Below are 22566 nucleotides of genomic sequence, written 5' to 3'. Positions count from 1 at the left end.
CATTTTCCAGGTTTTCTTGATAGTAACCAAAATCACTTCAGTTCTTACATTAATAGCTATGGCATTGTACTGCTAAAAACAGTGCTTTTAGGCATTACATGTTTTCTTTTCTGTCTGTTTTAGTCACATGACACAGGAGATAGCATTTGATTGCATAACGGTTGTTTTTAATGACTTTTGGTGGTGTAATAATTTTTTCCGCGACTGTATTTCCTGATTGAGGACTAAGGACAAGGAAGTGGTGATAATAAATTGAAGGATTAAAAGAGTTTTTCAGGAGGCTTGTGTTGCTTTATATTATGGATGTTCAATGAAAGTACAGATTTACATCCTTCAGAGAAGCAACATGTCAAAAGATGATGAGATGTAGTGACAACAAGGAACAGTTTTCTATTTTTCAACAGTTATCTGTAAGTGTTAAACCTTAACATCAGGACCAGGGAATAATGTCAGAGAATTCAAGTACAAAACTGATTTTGTTAATCCTGTGTGAAGGGGGTGTGTAGAGGGTTAATTCCCAAATCAGCAGAGGTCTACAAGCTGTACCAGTGCTGTGAGGCATGTTTTTAAAAAATGTTTTGCCCAAGCAACATCAGTAAAATTGTTTATCACAGTGGAACTTTAAGAATGTGACAAGCAAGACAACTGTTGAGAAAGGTAGGAGTGACAGCTGAAGCTCACTTCAGTTTGCAAAGCTGAATTCTGTAGGAAAACAAAAAAACATCATGTCTCTCTCTGGAAATGGTTGAACTGTTTGGAAACAGGGTTCCAACAGTTTTTTACAAATTAAATTTAAGACCTTTTAAGACCATTTAGAATAGAATTTAATGCATATTTTCACAGCCATACTGGCAAAAATTCCTAACTTGTAGAATTTAGGAAAATTTATTTATTTACTCCAGCGCCTTGATTCCCACTGTTCCGAGTCATTTCTCACCAGGGGCTGCAAAGTTAGCAATAACTGGTTCCTAATTTCAGTATAAATTGTCAGGTTGGAACTAACATTACATTCTTTGCAGTTTGGGCATTTCCTAGACACATTTAAACACAATACAGCCAACAGGTTTATGGAAACTGAACTTAAGACCTTTCATATCAAATGTAATACCTTTTAAAGAGTTTTTAATGGTATTTAAGGTATTTAATGCAGATTTTTAAATGCATTTAAGACCCCATGGGAACCCTGGGAAAGGACATACAATACACAAATAAAATAGTGATAATTATTGTAATGTTTGATTAAGAACCAGTTCAGCTGAGTGTGTAACATAATTATAGAATATTTGTAGTTTTTATCATTTCATGGCTTACGGTTCTTGTGAAGGAGACCATTACCCTATAATTACGCGTCTGTTTTAGAGTACATCATAGGGGCAGAACATCACCGTTTAACTGTAATGACCCACAGAGCAGTGGTCCCAGTGGTGTTGTGTACGTCTGGGTTGTGTGTAGTATTCTCACCAGGACAGCAGGAGTCAGTATAGAGGTACTCCAGGAATGACAGGAAGGTATCTGAGGACACACCGTGGATTGGCACCACTCGGCTCCGGGCCTCTGCATACTTCCCACTAAACATGGCCGCCATGACATCACAGCGTGCCACCAGAACTGCCCGGTGGGCTGGCAACACACTCCCTGAAACAGACACACACATGCAAAATTTACATCTAGGTACAGAATGTCAGAATAGTGTCTGCTGGGAAAGTGCCACAGAGGTTCCAAGGATTATAAATAGTTCATAATTAATGTACTGAATATTAAATGGCACTTTGATCTGAAAAACCTTTGAAGACAATTACAAACAGGTTTAAATATTGAATAATTTTCACTGTTTGTCACTGTCACTTCGGCGGCGTCACACAAGCAGAATGTAATTTAGTTTGGCTTGTTGATGTTGGTCATTTTAATTAACAGGGAACAAATGACATGTAATGTCCTGACACATTTGGCACTATTAACAGTCATGTTCAATTCACTCCACAGTCGATCAATACAAGGGAAAATGAAGCATCAATATAGAAAATGCTCTTGTAAAATTGTTTCAATGACCTATGAAGGCTGAAATTGGTGCAAGGACAAGAAAAGCTCACAGCACTTGCTACGACATAAAAATTGATTAGGAGATGCTTCGGGGTATTATTTTTGGGTTTTTCAGTTTGAGCCCTTAATAACAGAATGCCTAAATGCAGCTTGTGGAAAAGCTTTTGTTGAGATGAAACATGACAGGGAAGGAAGGCAGCCAGTCCCCCGGACAGTTTTATCTTATTTTGCCTCTAAATGGACGACCAAGCCCGGGACTGAGATCATAATTCAATCAAGGCTAATAAAATGTGACCTTCCTCTGCGGTGTGACGGCGCATCCATTGGTAAATGTGTGCGTGTCCGATAGATTATCATGCACCCACCTTGCACCATGAAGATGACATCTGAGTAAAGAGGGGAGTTAAACAGGTTAACAAGAGTCTGTGGTCCGAGCTGAGCCGCCCGTGCACTGGGGGTGTCCCTGGAGGCCTGCACACACAGTACACACACAAAGCCAAAAGAGGTGGACACAGCAGGTTAACATTCCTCAGATGGATGTCAGGAACTAGTTAGCAGCACAATTGTGATTCTGCACATCTATCCCACCTCCCCTGTGGAATACAAATTGGCCTCTCTGCCAGTCTTGCTTAGCACTACCCAAACATACTTGAACTGCAATGCCAAGAACAACATGACAGAGCTGGCGAACACTGAAAACAGACCGGGAAGCAGACTGTCGGCCAAAGCTGTCTGTTATCGACACGTTCATGCCCTTTGAAAGCAATTTAAGGATGCATATTCTAATATCTGCATGCAGGATACTGCACTGCGCAGCTTGAGAAAAACAGCTGTATAAGAAAGGTTGAATGTGTATGTGAAGAGAATATTTTGAAGAAGTGCACACACATTTTTTAAAAGTCCATAAATGAGCATCGTCAAAGTATCCCATTACCATTGTGTGACCTTTCTCTGTCAACCGAAGCACAAAGATATCCATATTCTCATACTTCCCCACTACTGAGGGAACACTGAGCAAACACGGAGTCTTCAGAAGAGACTGGGACAGAATCAAGCCTCACTGACTTAAGGAGTCAATGCAATGTTTATGGAAAGCAAATTTTAGCCATTGTCTCAGAGTGAGATGACCTGGAGGTGTTTGTAGAGGATGGGATCAAATCGTGACAGGACATTAGGGTGTCTCATCGTGTTAAAGTGGGCCAGGCTTCTCTGTGTGGCAGCTCGTCTCAACGCTGCCTCAGGTTGAAGACCTAGTTCAATCCAGATGGGTTGGTGGACCGTGCATGGTGCCAAAGGCTTGTCAGACACAGCCATGTCATATCTCCTGACCGCTCTCTAAATGTTAAAGTCTGCTTCCCATTACATACAGACACCTTGTGTTTTTTTACAAAGACATAGTGCATTACATTACATGATGCCACATTTTTTAAAGGGCAGAGGATTACAGGGATTTGGACCAGTATTCACAGATCGTGTGTTGTGCTTCTGACCTCTTCTGAGAGCATCTTTTGTTTATTTGTGCTGATTCACACAGTATCTAAGGGGTGATTATAGGAAGTAATTATGTAAATATACTAATTATAGCTGCATTATTACTGTGTTGTTTGCAAACAAGGCTGTGCTAATTAAGGCAGTCTGCAACTACAAAACGCGTTGACACCATCAAAGACACATTAAAGTTGTTTAACCTTTTTGCTAAGGACAATTTTTCACCGTAAAATATAATAACTAAAACCAGATTATTCAATTGTTATAAAATGCACATGTATTAGATAAAGAGGAGGAAGTTCTTTGAGCCTTTGAGCGGATTAATTGCAAACATTCAAGCCCTCACCCTGTCTCTGCCGATGAGAGATCGTATGCGGTCCATAAGCTGAGCCACGGCCAGCGAGTTCTTCAGCTTCTCTTCCAGGGCCTCCTGGAGGTGCTCCCACTCCCACGCTCCTGCAAAACATCCACAAACACACAGATTCTGTAGAGTCACAATACAGTCCAGTTTACTGAAACTATGAGGCACAGTCTTTTCAAGCTGGCACTGTGCTCCAGCCACCCACATACCTTATACCAAACACTCCAGCCCTGCTTTAGTCAGACTATGCTTGTTCCAAAAAAGTGTCCACTTGTATAATCTATTGTAGTTTTGGGTGGGGCTCATGCCAAATTCTCCAAAAGTCAGAGAAAAGTCAGTGACTGTGAGACTTTTCAATACAACACAATGATGTTAGTTAATGATTCATACAGATATAGACTTTATACTTCAGTTACATGACTTGATTGTATTTATTTCAGTTTCATTTTTTGAGAGTTTTCCATGTAACTCAATATATGCAAGACAAATTTTGGAAAGATAAAACAGACAACAAGTCAATATTAGTCATCAGGCTTTATAAATGGGTGCTTCTATGAAACCAGGCTTACTTTGGTACCTGGCACTTATAATGGAAAAATAAAAGAGAAATTCAGACATATTTCCCCCCAGGATGTACCTAATGATACATACATAAATGCAAAAAAAATTATACTCGTGCTCTGAGCCATCCCAGAATAAATGAATTTTTAATAAAATATTGGGGCAAAAAATGGACCAAAATTGGGACAGAAAAAGCTACCTAGATGTGCATTTGATCTGGAAAACATGGCTTGAAATGGTTTAATATACTGCCATAAATCAAGACACTGTGTTAAATTTGATGATCTTAGTGATTTCTCTAATCCAGATGTGGGTTTTTCATGAATCAGCAGTCTCATTCCAAGTTTTGTGTGTAACCCATTGTGTCCACTCATGTTACATGCGGAATCTGCCCATTTAAACACAAATAAATCGCAAGTGATTTTGCAACAGTGGTAATTTTTGTGAAACACTCTACCTTGCATAATTAGTTTGATTCCCAAAATATACCTGTGAGCGAGTAAAAAGATACTCGAAAAAATAGTAGCACACAATTTTCTTGTCCTTTTTACTGTGTTACATGTGTATTTCTGTATAAAAATAATATAAAAATGTGTTTTATGTGAAAAATAGTTTCTCTTCTATCCCAGTAAATATTTATTTTTAAAATAGACACAAAGTGCTTCCAAACTTGCATCATAACATTAGTCTACATCTGGTTTGAGTTTTTAGCCCCTCTGTCCTGTTTTTAGGGATAAGTTTCATAGAAGCACCCAAATGTGAAAATCTAAACTGCATTTATTCATGACTGATATATTCTTTATAAAACTCGGCTGAGCCCTGCAGCTTGATTGAGGTGGTGCACTCTGTCTCACCAAGAGACGTACACAGACTGTCGAGGGAAAAAGGGAGCTGGACTGGGCAGGATTTAGCTCATCATTAGTTCATAATGACAGTATTTCAGCTGATAGAGGGATTAACTCAACACAAGGTGCCGGATAATGACACTGCACGGTGCAAACACCTCACAGGCAGCATTGGAGATTAACTCAGTCACTGTTGTGCTGGCATATGATGCATCTGAGCCCTGGAAACAGAATGGGTAGCTATATATGAAGTGCACATAGGCAAATATCCATATCTTCAACTATTTCTAAATGGGATTGGGACATAAAACAAGAAAGATAAGTATTCCTTTGGATGCACTTGTGAAATTCTGGATCAACACCTTTGTTTAATAATGCTTTAACTGTTTAATTTAAATGTTTAATTTAATAATTGTTAAATAATGCTTTGTCCAAGAGCAAAAACCAGTGTCAAGTGTCAAATAAACAAGGATATCCTCTTTATGTAAAAGAGAAGTTAGTTACCACAAATTAGATTAATTTCTGTGATTTTTTTAATATTACTGTGACACCATTAATGTGAAATAAAAATAATAGCAAATGCAAAAGTATTAACTATTCTGCAAAGATCCGATACATCTTCTTTTCAGTGTGTCATAAATAAATCAGTGCAGGCGCACCCATAATTATCATGATATAGTTTATTAGCAAAATAAAAAAAATGCAATAAATGTTCTGAGTTTCAATGCACTTGGAGACCTAATCAGCAGCAAATGTTGGCATCCTGTCTGCTTTTTACGAGTGAAATTACTGGCTCGTTCCACCTCAGATTTATCAGATTTGTCAGTGTGTTCAGACCATAAGAATATAAAGCCAAATCCAGTTGTTTCTTCAACCTTCACTCAGGAGCACCGGCTTTACAACTTAAATGATGAGTAGACATTTCTCATGCTAATTATTGCTATTGATTTAAACATTTTTACAAGGATAACATTTTTTCACCACTTTCACCAAACATAACATTATGTGACAAGTTTCAGGAAAAGCTTCTAAATCAAATCACATTTTATTTATATAGCGCCAAATCATAACAAAAGTTATCTCATGACATTTTACATATCGAGTTGGTTGAAACCAGACTCTACTGATTAGCATTTATACATAATGTTGTAGGTGTAACATTTCTCACCTCTGACCTTTACCCCAATAACAATTAAAGATCCTGTTGCAGATAACCCAACATCAGAAAATTAGATAAGCTAAAATTAATTAGACAGGTCATTTCCTAAAACAACTGGTCTGTGTTTAAAATATCACTTCACATATGGCAGGGGTTACCACAAGCACATGCAATAATTTGTCTCTGTCACACATGTAATGTATGTGCAAGGCACAAAAATACACACAAAAGCAACCGTGACAAATTCAATAATTCAGCAGCAGGCTACAAGAGGAGACACAGTCTCACAGTGTTATCATCACACGAGCCAAGTCACGGCCTCAGCGAGTGTCCACACACATTCAAACCACCAATGTGGGATTACACCATGAGGATGCTGCTGTGTGTTTTAGTATTGAGATGGATATTGTTATGGAAATTTGTTCTACTTAGTCACAGATGACAAGTGTGTGGAATTGAATTGCAAGCATCAGATATTTGTCCCACATCGAGGAATGCAGAGTACGGTCTGTTGTGCGTTTACCGCAAATGAACAATAAACAACGGTGAACAATGTGCTCGAAATATTTCCATGGGCATCAAAGGCGCACATTCACATATAATTAGTCAATTTAATAAAAATGCACTAAAATGGTTCCGCTGTGTGTGAGGTCAGCTGCTCGAACATACAACAGACTCACAATGTTGAAGGTTAACATTAGTCATTTTTCACACAAGACTTAACACTGTCTCCCTGCAGTGTTTTATGGAAACGTGACATTCGTGTTCTGCTCCCATGCAGACATCTTTCTAGTTTTGCTCTTTTCTATAAGACACACGCATATATATGAACAATATGTTCAACTGTCCAACCATCCAAAGACTCTCACCATCATGTTATCTCACAAGAATACCCACCACTCCTTCACCACCCATCTCCTCTCTCACCCTCACGTCTTGCCACCTTCATTTTTCTCCTTGCTCACAATTTTACACTCCTTACTTTTCCTTTTTTTTTTTTTACTGAAAACCACTCAAGGACTCATGAGTGAATGAAAACACTCACTGTGCTCCCTTCAACTACTGGCTCTCTTATTCTTATTCATGCAGTCACTCACAGAGACTCAGTCTAACCCTATAATCTTCTTCCCTCTTTGCTCGCTCTTCATCTCCACATACACATTCTGGGTTTACATTCCCCTGTGTGCATGGATGTACACGTGTATGAAGTCAGTCCATCAGTGCAGATCACATGCATGTTAAAAGGCTGCCATGAATCAGATGCTCACACAGCTTTCTGTCGGTAGGACTCCTGCATGACATGCAGCCTGTGATAAAGCACTGGCATGCACAGGCGCTGCAAATCTCACATGCAGCAAACACAGCACTGCAGACTCTAAGCCGCAGGACTGAGAAGATTTTCATTACGGCGCTGAAGTTGCAGAGAAAATCACACGCCTGTTTAACAAGGCTTCATATGTGGAGAGGGAAATCCACAGCTGGGTGCAAGTGGTGATTCAGAATGTGTGTGTCAATGTTTTAGCTGCTATGTTTCATGTCTGCATGTGCTCCTGTCCTTGTTAGGTGAGGTTAATATACATTGGAATTAATTCAGCATGACAGTTTCATCACTGCGCTCATCCTTTGTTGATGTAAATTCAATGCCATTGTTACAGGCAGCAGACTCAAATTCCATCAACAAATCCCATTATCTATCAACATGATGTAAGTTCATTTTCTGCACAGACATGCCTTTGTATACTAAGCCTTCCTAAATGACATCCATAATGTTTACTAGAAAACAGCTGCAGGGAGATAAAGTAAACATACAAACATCTAGACAACAGTGTGAAATCACACTATCACCCAATGAATGATCAGGTCGTAGATTAAAATACTACCACTGCTTACTATCAAGCACTTTTAATTTGACTGATCTCTGTTCTTCAGGATAATGGAACATTGGACAGGACCCAATAGCCGGCAAACTGCCTCCTACTGCCAGGGGAGATTAATCACCACATCTAAATTATTAGAAAAAGAGAAACTGCTTTTGGGGAAAGGAGTTCCCATGCTGTGAATGTCAGTGCAGCTCTGATAGGTGTATTTACACTCCAGTTCAAGTGTGCAAAATGGGTCTAAGGTACTGACAACAAACACGAGGAAGAATCAAGGCTGAACTACCACAAAAAAGGCCATCGCCAAACCATTAGCTACTGGAACTACTAAAATAAATGATATCATAAATCACTAAATGCATACAGTGGAGTAGATAGCCGGCGATGAAGGCAATGGAATAAAAAGGCTGTAGAGCTTCATAGCAGGAAATAACTCAACTTTTCAAAGAGCGATGCACATGATCTCCCAGAAATCCTGTAGTGTGATGGGGTAAAGTGACTGAGTCCAGATTTCTGTGGATGAAGTGCATGTTGGCTGCTATTTTGGAGACAGTTCTATATTCTGATCTCTGTTTGGCACTTCCTGTGCAACTGCTCCTGATGCCAAAAAGTCAGATTGGGAAACTTCATCTGAGTGAAACCATGGGGCTTTAATTAGTGGGAGCGGGAAACTCTGTTGTAGTCCTGTCATTGTACTTTGTGTAACATTTGATGCAAAAATGTTTGAACAGCACTATTGTTCTCTATGATTGTGTCCACATGGAGTACAATGATTTAAACTTAACAGGCTTTTTTTTTTTAAACTACACAAACATAGCATCAAGAGTCAATGTGAAGAGCAGAATAAAATGGCTGTTTCATTGATTAGTCAACTGAATGTCTGAGTGTCTACCAAATTTCATGGCGATGAAAGCTGTCAAGATAATTTGGACTAAACCCAAGTGATGGATCCACCAACCAACCATGATATTGTCATCCCTAGAGCCATAGCACTGTCTTAAAGGGACAAAAATATACCGATTCCAGCCTCTCAACCAAGACTATCTTCTGGAATTCTTAGGCTTCTGTGAGGGTAAATGCATAACTTTGTGTTACTTAGATAAAACAAGCAATTTCCAGGGTTTATAAAGAATTTTCCTTATGACTTTTCTACTACTTAGAGGCCTCTGAAGCTAATTTCTTTACAGTCTATTCTCTGAAATGTATGTTATTCATTGTTATCTATGTTGATGTGATAGATAGCTGATGAAGGAAATATAGTTAGTTATGAATCTGACACTGAAAGTAAGGAGGGGGCAAGACTAGATAAGCCTTTGCTTCTTTCTGTCCCTTCTCAAACTGTGTTTATGAGTTGGTTCATTTATGGTAAATTTATTGTATTTTGTTACTTTTTCTGTGATTAATGACCATGGATGGGTGCATATGTAATTGACTTCTTGCTTTTATTATTCTTTTAGTTCTTTTTTTTTTTTTTACTTTAAAGTTTGAGACAAATAAACAAAATAAAAAATAAATAAAATATGCACTCATATCACAAATAGTAATAAAACCCAGGTCAATTTTACCAAAGCACAGTGGAGTGGAATAGGGAACGCTGGAGTGCCCACAAAGAACCCACGTAGACACTGGGAGAACATGCACACTCATGTAAACTCTATACAGGAAGGCCCCAGGCCATCGTTGGGTTCAAATCCAGTGTATCTTAAACATTAAAGACAAGCTACGTGTGTGGTGCAAAATGAACCCTATTTATATAATCATCACATTTATTTAAATAGAGCCCAAAGTGCTGGTCTTTCTTAAAAATAACTCACGCTTATTCAAGTGAATCTAGACACTAAACCTACATTTTCCAGCTGCTGCACAAATTTACCCCATGTCAAAGCTGCAACTCAGGTCTGACTCTGATGTTATCAACACAGACAGCAACATAACATCAAGTGACATGACTGACCTGCCTGAATATTAAAGTACTGATTAACGGTCAGTCGACCTTAGCTGAAGCTCTATTATGTAGGTACTTGTTTCCAGTACTTAAGGACATCATTACAGATTTATTTATTTGTCCAAAATGTTTATCCCAGTTTTTTTATGACCCTCTCATCCCTAAATTTCAGGTCAGATTGATCTTTAGTAGCAGGTCTTCTTCTTTCATTAAAAACATGGAATTGAGAAACCTATTAGTGATGAATTAAAGGCAAAACTTTATTCAAAAATACCCTCTCTTCACTAAAACCATATGCTGTATACAACTGCAAGCACATTCAAAATGAATATATTACAAGCAGCAAATACGTTGCACTTGGGATTTTCCTTGAGCAAGAAAGATCTCCAGAGGAATAATCTGGATTTTGAGATTTAGGCATTTTTCACAAAGCAAAACCTCAATCAAATCATAATACTTCAACATATTGCACTGCTCTACCCACAGATTATGTTTACCAAACTTTTAACATTTCATTTTTCTGTGAGTGATTAAATAGGTGAGCCCGAGGATGACATATCCCACGCAAAATGAAAAAGTGGTACTCATTACAGATGTAAGATATGTTTTATTGACCTAGCCCACTGGCAGCAGAGGATTCATGTTTAAGAAAAAAAGCACTTTGAATCAGCCAAAAAAAAACTGATGATAATGATAGCAAATAGATTAGATGGACAACAGCTAGAGTTGGAAAAGGCAGCGCTTCCAAATGTAACTGATCAATTGTGGCAGGTTAAGTGTAAAAAAACACTGATTGGGAATAAAATGATGACACACAGGTGGATGGACAGACATGCTGACCACTACATTCCCTTGCATTATACATCACGGGGATAGTATTGATGATGGCAGGTCATCGACTGATAACCTACCTCTGTAAATGAACATCAGCGTCTCCCACAGGCACATACACAGGAGCGGATCCTTCACCACCAGCCGAGAGAGGCGTCCACTCGGGTGCCCGTCCGTTCGCGGCATGTCATCAATAATCCCTCCATCCCAGGTGGAGAGCAGCGAAGGGGGGCCTCCATCCCGATCTCTGCAAACGCACCTCGACTGGGGGCGTTCCCTGTCCAATCAGAGACGCAATTCAGCTTTTAACTGTTACATTAAAGCAGGTTTGATTAAGGGGTTGGACTCCTGCTGGCTACACACTCAGGTGGTGAAAGGGCTTGTTAAATTCCATCTTGCCAACAATCTAATATCTCTCCTACCTGGTCTTGGGCCCCAGGAGCAGCTGTCTGAAGTATGGGCTGACAGCACACAGCACGGCTGCATGCGCCCATCCCAATTCTTTCCCAGAGTCTCCGGCATAGAAAGCCACATCCGCAAACTGCACACCACGCTCCAGCAACCACTGCATGTCCTGGGAAAAGCTTGACTCCTCAACTCGAATCGGTGGAAGACGTGCTGCACAGGGGTGAAAAGGAGACAAAAATAAGCAGGATGTCCAATAATTAACCCAATAACGCCAAACGTATCATTTTTGATACATGAGTTTTGAAGCCCTCTACATGATCAGTATGATATTTTTTTTCTTGAAAAAACTGATGAATACAATTAGATACATGCAATACACAGATAATCCCCCAGGGGGGAGGAATTCGTTCACCAGAGGCCTTTCCAATGACACTACAAGACTGTCATTAATGAGGAAGAAGGCAAAACTTTGCCAGTTTGAAAAGGAATTACGAATTTGTTAGACATGTTTGTGTTATATTATGTTTTTGTTTGTTCAGTAATAATAATATTTGAGTATTGAGACCCAATGTAACAAATACAATACAAAATTGAAACTCATACATGGAAACTGATATTTGAAACATTTTTTGGGTTGTTCAGAACGACCAATAAAGGCTCCAGTTTCAAAGAACTGAAATTTTCTGTTGATGATTTAATGGTTCAGGCTTTACAGGGTTAATCTGAGCTATAAATGAGCTTGTCCCTATTGAAAATGGGAGGCATCATCTGAATTTTAATGTAAAAGCACCAAAGGAGTGTTGTACTTCCCACTTTTTCATACTAGCGATTTCCTGTGTTTGACAGGCGGAGATAGACCATTATCGTGCCGTCCTGTGGCTCAAGTTAGAAAAAAGACTCCTCTTTTATCTATTGCTATCTTAACCAGACAGGTTTAGATTAATGGAAGACCTTGCAAAGAAGTCGAGCCTACTACGGTGCACTCCACACTACTAAACAAACGGAGAAATTGTCTTATCTGTTTGAGCTACAGCCAGTTTAACATTTACTACCCATGATTTAGATTACTCTGTTAACAAAAATTGCTTCAGTGATAAGACTGCTGTGGAATAGAGTGTGAAAGAGTGGATTTGAGAGAAAACTGCGATGAAACAAAGAGCACAAAGGGATAAAATGAGGTATTTTGTGTCTTGAATGTAGAAGATTAAAAGAGACAGAGGGAGAGTGAACAGAGTCTGGGGATGAGGCTTTACAAATCATTGTCCTATTATATTCCTATTCATGCCTAATACACACTGCACCTCTGTGGACCTCATCTCTTTTTTTATGGCTGTTCCCATTTGGCTGCGAAAACTGTTGTGTCTGAACCAGCACGTGTCATATTTAATGCATCTACACCATAAGTAGAGTTAAGTAGTGTTGGAAAGGAACCAATAAATCTGGTGGTGCTCGATGCCTTTTTGGCAGAACTTCAAACTGTCAGTCATTACACCAGATTTAGACACAAACAGCAGCAAATTGTTCAGATCAATATTTAACACTGGCTTTACTGAGTGGTTGGTGTTGGCATTCTTCAAGTGTTTTATGTTGTAAAAATTAACTGCTAAGAAAAATACTCAGAGCAGGACTTGAATCTGTCTCTGTCTGCAAGGGAAAGGCTGTTTAAATAAATAAATAAATAAGCTGTGTGAGCTTTTTTGTGCTTACACAGCTTTTACATATATGTATATGTATGTATATACACACACACACACACACACATATATACAAATATACATATATATGTATATGTATGTACACACACACACACACACACACACACACATATATATATATATATATATATATATAGACATACATATATATGTACATATAAATGCAGCCATAAAATCTTCCCCCAGCTCCAGACTAGAGAAAGTTAAATACTTCAAGCATAACAGTTTGTAAATCAACAGAAACACTTCTGTTTGTGGAAACATCTGTGACTTCAGGAAACATATTGCAGGCTAATCATACTGTCTTTTAACCAGTGGGGCAACAAAGTGCATCAGTGTAAAAAGCAGAACATGAGGACAAAGGTGAAAGAGTAAAAACAACACTAGAAATTTATGTCTATATGGCTTTAACTCACTCAGTGGTTCAGTACTCAAACAAGATGCATATCTACTCTGCCTGTTTACATCTTTTCCTATGAGCTTTAGCCTCTTTTGATAATGAATGTTTTCCTGTCCCAGAATCTGATTTGCAGAGAGGCAGTTTCAGTACCTCTGCCAAGGAGGTTATGTTTTCATCAGTATGTTTTTAGTGTGTCAGCAGGATTACACAAAAACTAACTTTGATTTTCATGAAACTTGTTGCAAGGGTAGGGCATGGGCATTTTGTCTAATGGCATATATCTTTGTGGAGGTGTGTACTTTAAAGGGGTCATATTTTGCTAAACCCACTTTTATTAGTCTTTGGTACATTTATTTATGTATTTGGACCCTAACAGTTCAAAAGGTTTCAATTTGAACCCTCCAGGTGCTGCAAAGTTATCTTTATATTCATTCCAGCAAAAATCAAATGGATTTCTACAACCTGTTTCAATTCCTGCTTAATTTGTTATGTTTTATAACTAGTTACGTCATGACAATTGCACATATAAGGTCAAGGCTTCAGACGAACATTTCTCTTGAGTATGCCATAATTGTTTGTCAGTAGCAGCGGTTGTAGTAAAAAATGAAAATATGTCCAAACTTCGAGCCAGTTACCTAAAATGTTCAGTTGTTGGTTGTATTAATGAACACAAGTGCTGAATGGGATGGAGCGGCATAGTCAACAACCTGGAGGGGGTGGGGCATTAAGTGGCTCATTTGCATTTCAAAATGACCTGTCTTGTGTGATTACTCCGAAGTTTGGTTTAAGATGGACCTGTGGAGTTTAATTAATGAAGAATTCAGACCCAAGCATAGCATTTACAGTTTATGTAGACCACAGGGAAATGTTTTAAAATGCATAATTCCATTTAAAAAAGCAAAATATCCCTCCTTTCAAGAGAAAAATATTAAAATGTTAAATATCTAAAATACTATTGCCCATAAAGTTGGAATGAAATATTTTTACCACTTCTCATGAAATGATTCTGACAATGTGATTTATTTTTGACAGACAGAACTGGAACTCAGTATGTAATCATTGCACTGGGTCAAAGGTGATTACTGGTGTGTGTAAATAGGAATAAAAACAGGAATGTGTCCAACTTTATGGGCTACAGTGTAGATCTATCCCTGGTCCAGATGTAGGACTGCAAGTCTTGACTCATCTCTCAGTGTTTTTGTGATTTAATCAATGAGGAGTTGTTTGGTCAATAAAATACCTGCAACTCAAAGATACTTACTGTTGCAGAGAAGTAAATAAACCAAGATGTAATCTAATTTAAGAAGGCAAAGTCAGAAGGTCTTGACATTTTCTCTTAAAAAACTGTCAAGTACTAAATGAAAAAAATGTAATTGAAAATTAAGTGATTGGAAGTTGCTGCCATACACTATAGTTTTACAAGAAAATGCAATTCATCAACATCATTTAGAAAGTTACAAGAAACTGATGCACTAAAAATGTCTGGCATTAAGTATCAGTAATAAGCATAAAAATCTAACAACACATCACAATAGGGAAGAGCAGCAGGAAGAACACTGTCTGGACAGGCTAGTTTACGCTGTTCACTGATTAAGAGGATTTGGTTAAAGACCAGGTTGATCAATAATCCTTTACCATGAACAGCAACCAATGAGATTCTTCAGAAGAGGCGCTAAACACCGAGCTCAGTTTCAAATTGATTCAAATGTCATTGAATAAAAGTGGTCCACCTAGCTCTTTGTCTCCCCTCTTTCTAGTTTGAACAGAGAATATTGATCTGGATAAAACCTTTGTGCTCAGCTCTTTTTATGGCTATGTAAGCTCAAGAAGAAACAATCCCGTCAGTCCGGCTGAATGATCTTTGGACACTATCACAGGAGCAATTTAAAGGAATAATTATTAGCTAATGAAATTAAAAGAAACGACATGGTTAAAATAAAAAAAGAATTACCATTAACAGAATGAAAAATATCTAAGGGTCAATACATGTGGTATAACTACATATAGATACATCAAGATACTATTAAATGTCACATAGCGTGAAGGCTGTTTTATCTGTGGGATAGCATAGTACTCCTCTGACCTGGTTGTTCTAAGTGAGGGGGGCGAAGCTCGCTCACTTTGTTTCCTCGCCTCTTCTCTGGCCTTTCTTTGGCTTTGTGTTTCAGACATTGAATCATGAAGTACTCCAGCTGGAAAACACAGAAATACACATGTTTGTTCAAACACAGGGCACAAAAATAGTGTGGTTATATCACCATCTGTTTCTACTGTAAATACATCCTGTATCTGTTCCACATTGGATGTACAGGAAGGATGAAGTTCAGAAGATGCTGTGTATTTTTATTCATATAACACAGTGTTCATCTCAGTTATCTTTATAATCTGTACAATATGCAACACCCTCTGTTCAATACACCAAAGACGGATGAAATCACAGTCAGAGCCACAAAGGAAGCATTACTCTCCTGTGATGGACAGACGGTACAATAGGTGTTTTTTGTTGAAAGCGTTCCTAAATTTACAGGTATATTATACATGTAGAGCAGTGATGAGCACAACTGGGCCACCACCAGTGCTCTCAGAACTGTATGAAAAACACAGCACATTACGCTCAAATCAACTTTAGTTTAGCTTTCAGTAAGTACAGAGAGGCAAGTGTTTATAAAACAGCTAAAAACACCACAGTCTACTGCGATGTCACTACTTACCACGCTGCCAAAGTAGCGACCCACAAAGACATGATTGAGAGAAGGCAGCTCCAGGTACGTGGCCCCCAGGTCCCGGGACAGCTGCAGACCTTCACTGTGAGGCACACAGCTGCTCCAATCTGACGCACACAAAGGGCATGTACAGGGTGGGCCTTCATCTACAGCGGTGAGAACTCAACTTTAATAATCACTCATGACTCCATGTGATTTTATGCGGGTATATGAGAATTAGCACATGAGTTAGTTATACTATGATGTTAGATGCAGTGTGGATTTTTAGGAAGCATGAACTGACAGCTAGTTCAACTAACATTAAGTTGACTGAAAGAGCGATTTACTGTCAGAAAGTGGTACATACAAAATAGACCTTGTATGTTGCTTTGATAGTTTTATTTTATTTTAGTAAATGTTTCAGTCTTATGAAGACTCTCATCAGGCACTATAAAGTAAAAACTCCTTGAAATATGTTTTATGTCTTGTTTGAAGTCCTGTACTTGCCTGACTATAAAGTAGAGGTTCACTGATTATGGGGTCTTAAAAGGCTGCTATAATAACAATAGTCTGGAGGATGAAAAAGGCAGATAGATGATCAAATGGTCAAAATGTTCCTCCAAAAATACAGAGACCAAATTTTCCTGAAGGGATAATGGAGTTAACCTTTTACACTTAACCTCTTTGAAGTTAACAATTTTCCACCTAATTAGAAACAGTTCAAGTGAATATCTAAGTCAAAGCAGTAAATATGAGTTAATACAGATTGCCCAACCAAAAAAAGTCTGCAATGGCATTGTTTGTAGCATGCAATGCTTATGCACATTTGCATTAATTTTCTTAATTTACTGACGATGTGTAAGTTGGACTACTGTGTAAAGTCTTCTCCTGCACATTCCAAAGATCCTCAATGGGGTTCAGATCTGGACTCTATGTTGACCATGATGTCTCACGCTCAAAGAACCACTCTTTCACAGTTTGAGCCTGATGAATCCTGGCATTGTGACTTTGGAATATGTCTGTGCCACCAGGGGAAATCCATTAATGGGAACACACTTGTCATTCAGTATGTTCAGGTTCAGTTCACCTCATGTTTTGGACACAGAATGTTGTTGAACCTAGACCTGACTGACTGAACCAGCTCCAGATCACAACATTGCCCCTGCAGGCTTGTCCTGTAGGCACTATGCATGATGGGTAATCACTTCATCCACCTCTCATCTCACCCTGGACCAGGGTCAATCTAGACTCATCAGACCACATGACCTTTTTCCCATGAAACACAGTCCAACCTTTATGCTCTCTACAAACTGATGGCTGTTAAAAGAAATGAGAAGCTATTCACTGCATCAGTTAAGGTTAAATAACTTGCAGCAGAATCATATTAATCACTGCAGTAATTATCCAATGGAAAGCTCTTACCTATTTGATTAGTTAAATCCTGGTGGCCACTTTTTCAGGCTGGACAGTATATGTATTTCACTCCTTGCTCTAAATTCTCTTGTCAGTCCCAGGTTGATAATGCAGAATGGAGAAATGTAAAATGTGAAAAGGCGCATGCACAAGAACTAACTGTAGATGTGTGCATGGGGACCAAAGGGGCCGAATCAGACAGAAAATTAGAGGGATTAGCTTTAAGGAAGAAAAAGGCCACAGAAAGACTGCACAATAGAGGAGGAGGCAGAGGGAAATGGAGAATGAGTGGGACATACAGCTAAGTGCTGAGGCATTTGATAAATCATACTACTAATAACCTACAGGCATGACACAGAGATGGAGCTCAGTGTAAGAGTGTGTATGTGTGTGTGTGTGTGTGTGTGTGTGTGTGTGTGTGTGTGTGACAGACAGAAAAAGGCAGATTGAAAGGCAGAGTGTGTGACTGGCAGTAAGTTAGCATATTGGTTGTATGTTTGTGTGTATCAGGGTGCATGCATGCCCTGGGATAAATCTGTCTGTACTCCCACGTTGAGCGCTGGTTTAATGGCTGCGTTAATGCACGTATGGCAGCATTTTCTGCCACAGCTGTGCCTTAGGTGGTCTAAGTCAAGCAGCAGGAAGTGCTCAGAGCTCAGCCATCATTCTCTGCAGTCATGAGGGGATAGCATGAAAATACTCACAGCAGCCACAAACAACAACACAAACAGAGGCTCTGGTCTACAGCTACGCACTCCCTCTCTTCCTCTCGACAAGCAAAGACTTGACTTACACTGTGATCATTTTACAGGTCTGACAGAATCTCAAAGTATGTTGAGCAGACAAGCTAAAAATACAGCCTGGTACACTTGATAAGCTTGTCTACAAAACCTGAACACAACATGGGTCAGTGTGCCTGAGGAAACACATGCAGCTTGTGTGAGGCGGAGATATGCAGACACACACGTATCCTAATTCCTGATGTGTTACATAGCTCTACTCTGAATCGCCTCACTCCTACAACTAAACAGGGGTCTGATTCACAGAGTAACAAATGGTACAATCACAGTGCACCTTCACAGCTTTTACAGTAACTGAACACCTAATCTACTGAAAGACAATGATCTACCAAGCATCATGATGTTTGAGTAACTCAGAAAGAAATTATGCATTCTTCCCAAAAATAACTGTGGAGACAGTTTCACTGAATTTGACAACTAAGATGAATCAGTGCATCAAATCTTAGCTTAGTATTTCTTTGACACAGAAAATAAGTTACTCTGGTAAGTCATGTTAGCTGGCAAATTAGTTTATAATCACAAGAGGATATAATATAGTAATTCCCTATCAATACTTCTTCTCACTCCTACAAAGAAGGCTGCTTTTGTTGTACACTTTACAGCCACAACAATGGGCACACGGAATAGATATGTGCTGTGTGAGCTTTTTTGTGCTTACACAGCTTTTAATAGCCAAAAAATATAACTTAATGATGTGCTTTGGTGTATTTCCTACAGGGGAGCATGTGAACTGTTGGCCTGAAGGCAGCCAAGAGCAGATTTAATCGTGAGCATCCTCCTCATTGCTGGGAGGACACGCCAGAGGACACAAGGCTGAGACAGTGATCATTCTGGCCCAGAAGGTCATAATATCGTACCTTACTGACATTATAATCACAACTACATTAACCCTATGTTACCTGGATGCCAAGTATGATGACAAAACCACAGATAAAGGTGTTTTGCTTTACTTCCTCTCCAGTTCCATTGTTCACACATAACAATGACAAACTGTTAGAGGAACCATCAGTTGTCAAGGCTTTGTAGGCAAAGCTTAACTCACTCTGCCTCTAACAAAAACACAAGCAAAATCAGAACAAAGGCATCCTCACCGTTTAGCCGTGCACCAACAGCAACCAGGATGACAGGCACACCCCAGTGCCTCAGGAGGGGGCGGAGTCTTGGGGCATAACCATTCCTGACCTGCTGGAAAGCCAGTTTGTCAGTGACTGAATATTTAATGACCAGGATGTCCGCCTGTTCAAGAACTTTCCGAACGCTGGCCCAGTCGCTGTCCAACAAGTCCTGGAGAAGAAGGAAAGGGACGAAAGACCAAAAATATTTAAAAAGCTGTGACACAGGACACAGGAGTATAAGCAAAACAACCAACCTGTTACATGAGTCTTACCCCAGACAACCTCCAACCCTTCCCCTTTATGCCTCTCTAAGTATAAATACCTCACTGCAGCTCTTGGGACTTTACCCCCAAGGACCTTTATAAGGCTAGCTGCTCCAAACCTGATTCAACTCATTAGGCTGGAAAAACATTTCATAAAAGCTCAGAGCAATTTTGAATAAAAAGGGACAAAGAGGTATAGAATTAGACTGACAAACCTTCTGCAGCACCACCCCTGACAGAGACATTAGACAGCATGATAATAGGACACATACAGTGCTGTTACAAAATCATAACAGTGCTTTATTTCAGATTCATGTGCTATTAAGAACAAAAGTCCTTTCATCGTTTTTCTTTTCTTTTCTTTTTTCAGCAGTGTGCATGTTAAAATAGCGTCCTCCTAAGAATAGAGACATTCTCTGGATTCAGCGCTGGAAGTCAAATGGCCTTGAAATTTGTAATGTTGCATGTCTTGTGAAAAACAGAGACAGAAATAAAGCAAAACAGCCTCTCAGTGATGCATAGGCCTGCACAATGATCTGGCTAAATTACACCACATTAATCCATGACATGTTTTGTCATCTAGATTTGCCCACTGTAAAGCCAATTTGATTTTGAGATGACAATGTGAAGAAAAAGACACAAAGCAGCACCCTGTGAACTGATTCATATGATGATGTGTGCAGATATGAGGGAAATACACACATGATCAAAACAAGAAAATGTTTCTCTCTGCACACACATATGCATCAGGGTCTTACCCAGCTGGGACAATCCCGGACCACTACGGTGACATCCCCAAACACACGTGAGGTGTACTCCATAAAGGCCGGGTTATGCAGACTGCTCTCCAGGTCGCAGGGTCCGACCAGGGCTCCGTGACCCAGGTAGCTCCACAGCAGGCCACCCTGCAGCTGGCCCTGGCCCATGATCTCCTCCCCGACCCCAACTCCACCGGGACACTCACTGCCCAGAGCCACGATGTGGATGGACCTGCAGGAGCCAGAAAAGTCATGGTTGAAAGTGAATGTGAGCAGCAGCAGCAACAGCAGCAGCAGAGGCAGCACTGGAGGCAGGTGATGAGTCCAGAGACTGAGAGAGAATAGAAAGCTCCCTCTCCCCTGGTCCTTATTATTCATGTCTATCACGGAGACAGTGCATCAGTATTATGTCACAGAAAATGACAGAGAAGAAGCTTCACAGGGATCTTTTATTGCACCTTTGTGGCCATTATGGCTCGGTAAAATAAATAAATAAATAAAAAATTGAGGAAAAAAAAGAAAAAAGAAAAAAAAAGGACAGAGGTTCACCTTTTTATTTCTACAAAGCAATATGTATGTTGATGTAAAAGAAAGCATGCAGCCACACTAGAAACATGACACAACATGACTCCTCACATCTCAGTATGAGTTGCATGCAGCTTCTGTGGAACTTACATTGTGGTCACCGTGGTCTTGTTCCGCTGCTCGACGCTATGGAGCCCGTTTCCCTCACGGTGCGTTTCCACGCCAGTCTGCAGTCAGACTCGGCTTTTCCGCAATGAGCCGCGGCTCCGCTCTGTTGTTAATCCCTCTCATCTGTATCCAGCCCCCCGAGAGCCCGACCGCCGAGAAGTTTAGCAGTCACCCGCATTCGCACCCCGTCTCGTTTATTCATTCATAAAAGCTGAAAGCCCGAAACCGTCCCGACCGACCGCAGAGGCGCACCGGACAGACCGAGTGTGTAAACAGCAGCGCCCATGGACAGCCAATGCGCTAAAGACTAACTACCGGACAGTCTGGAGCAAACACTATTAACCACGGAGAGGAGAAGAGGGGCAGCCCCGCGCCTCCGTGTCCAGACCGGCTGAATGACGTCGGTGAATAAAACAAAGTGTCACCGGCAGAAAACAACTGGAGAGAGAGAGAGAGAGAGAGAGAGAGAGAGAGAGAGAGAGAGAGAGAGAGGACTGAGTGGTCGCGCCTGACTCAGCAACACGCACGCGGACAGCAGCGCGCGCCAACACACATGACACAGACACTCACACTAGTTGTTCATGTTTCCATCGTTTCATCTCCAAACCCTTCAAGAAATGAGTGTTGTCCTGAATGTAATAGGCCTAAAGAGCAAAAAAAAAAAAAAAAAAAAAAAAAAAAAAGATGCTGAGTCTAAGTGTTGGACACTTGAGTAGAGGACACAAAAGGATCCTGTCAATAAAGGGTATGCACGTGACGTCACCGCAAAGGGAAGTCGTCCACTGAGTGGCAGGAAGAGGGAGATGAGTAGCGGCTTTGGCTTGAATACTGTGAAAACTTTAGAACAATCTAAAAAATGGGGAAGAGCTGTTGTGCCATTGATTGCACAAATAGGTTTAAAAAGCACTCGGAGCTATCGTTTTACCAGCGACCTAAAGCCAAAGACAGGAGAAGCAGATGGATCGCTGCAATTCGTAGAAATAACTGGAATCCAGGCAACGAAACCTGGATTTGTGGTTGCCATTTCGTGTCAGGTAACGTTAATTTATGCTGTATTCTTGCATAAAATCATACCTTAAATTACATATCGTTTTGGCTAACGTTACGTCTTAGTAAAGCTCTTAATGTTAGTATCTGTCATTTCGTTCTATATTTCATAACTGAAACATTTTTGTCTTCAGTTGTGTGATTA

At 39.9% G+C, this 22566-nt stretch overlaps 1 protein-coding gene and 1 long non-coding RNA gene across 4 annotated transcripts in view; both read right to left on the bottom strand.

The window, feature by feature from the left end:
* Nucleotides 1-21894, bottom strand: part of rhobtb3 (Rho related BTB domain containing 3) — a 40534-nt gene extending 18640 nt beyond the window's left edge. Inside the window, exons 1-10 of one of the 3 annotated variants that reach the window (XR_003935439.1) lie at nucleotides 21357-21894; nucleotides 20682-20913; nucleotides 19637-19829; nucleotides 16342-16499; nucleotides 15714-15822; nucleotides 11530-11725; nucleotides 11188-11384; nucleotides 3875-3984; nucleotides 2406-2511; nucleotides 1462-1635 (exon numbers count right to left, since the gene is read on the bottom strand). Coding sequence is in view for 2 of the 3 variants with exons in the window: in XM_030134420.1 (XP_029990280.1) it covers nucleotides 1462-1635; nucleotides 2406-2511; nucleotides 3875-3984; nucleotides 11188-11384; nucleotides 11530-11725; nucleotides 15714-15822; nucleotides 16342-16499; nucleotides 19637-19829; nucleotides 20682-20913; nucleotides 21357-21358 (1477 nt within the window). In the remaining variant the exon portion in view is untranslated. The remainder of the gene's footprint in view (nucleotides 1-1461; nucleotides 1636-2405; nucleotides 2512-3874; nucleotides 3985-11187; nucleotides 11385-11529; nucleotides 11726-15713; nucleotides 15823-16341; nucleotides 16500-19636; nucleotides 19830-20681; nucleotides 20914-21356) is intronic. The other 2 variants (XM_030134421.1, XM_030134420.1) reach the window with 2 other exon arrangements.
* Nucleotides 16726-18122, bottom strand: LOC115419556 (uncharacterized). The gene is made up of 2 exons (XR_003935440.1): nucleotides 17755-18122; nucleotides 16726-17649 (listed from the first exon to the last, which is right to left on the bottom strand). It is a non-coding gene; the product is annotated as an uncharacterized LOC115419556 (long non-coding RNA).
* Nucleotides 21895-22566: the final 672 nt, after the last annotated feature.

This window comes from Sphaeramia orbicularis, chromosome 5 (genome assembly GCF_902148855.1).
Source record: "Sphaeramia orbicularis chromosome 5, fSphaOr1.1, whole genome shotgun sequence".
Taxonomy (NCBI): domain Eukaryota; kingdom Metazoa; phylum Chordata; class Actinopteri; order Kurtiformes; family Apogonidae; genus Sphaeramia; species Sphaeramia orbicularis.
The sequence above is the reverse complement of the archived record's forward strand: the minus strand, read 5'-3'. Positions and strand labels throughout refer to the sequence as shown.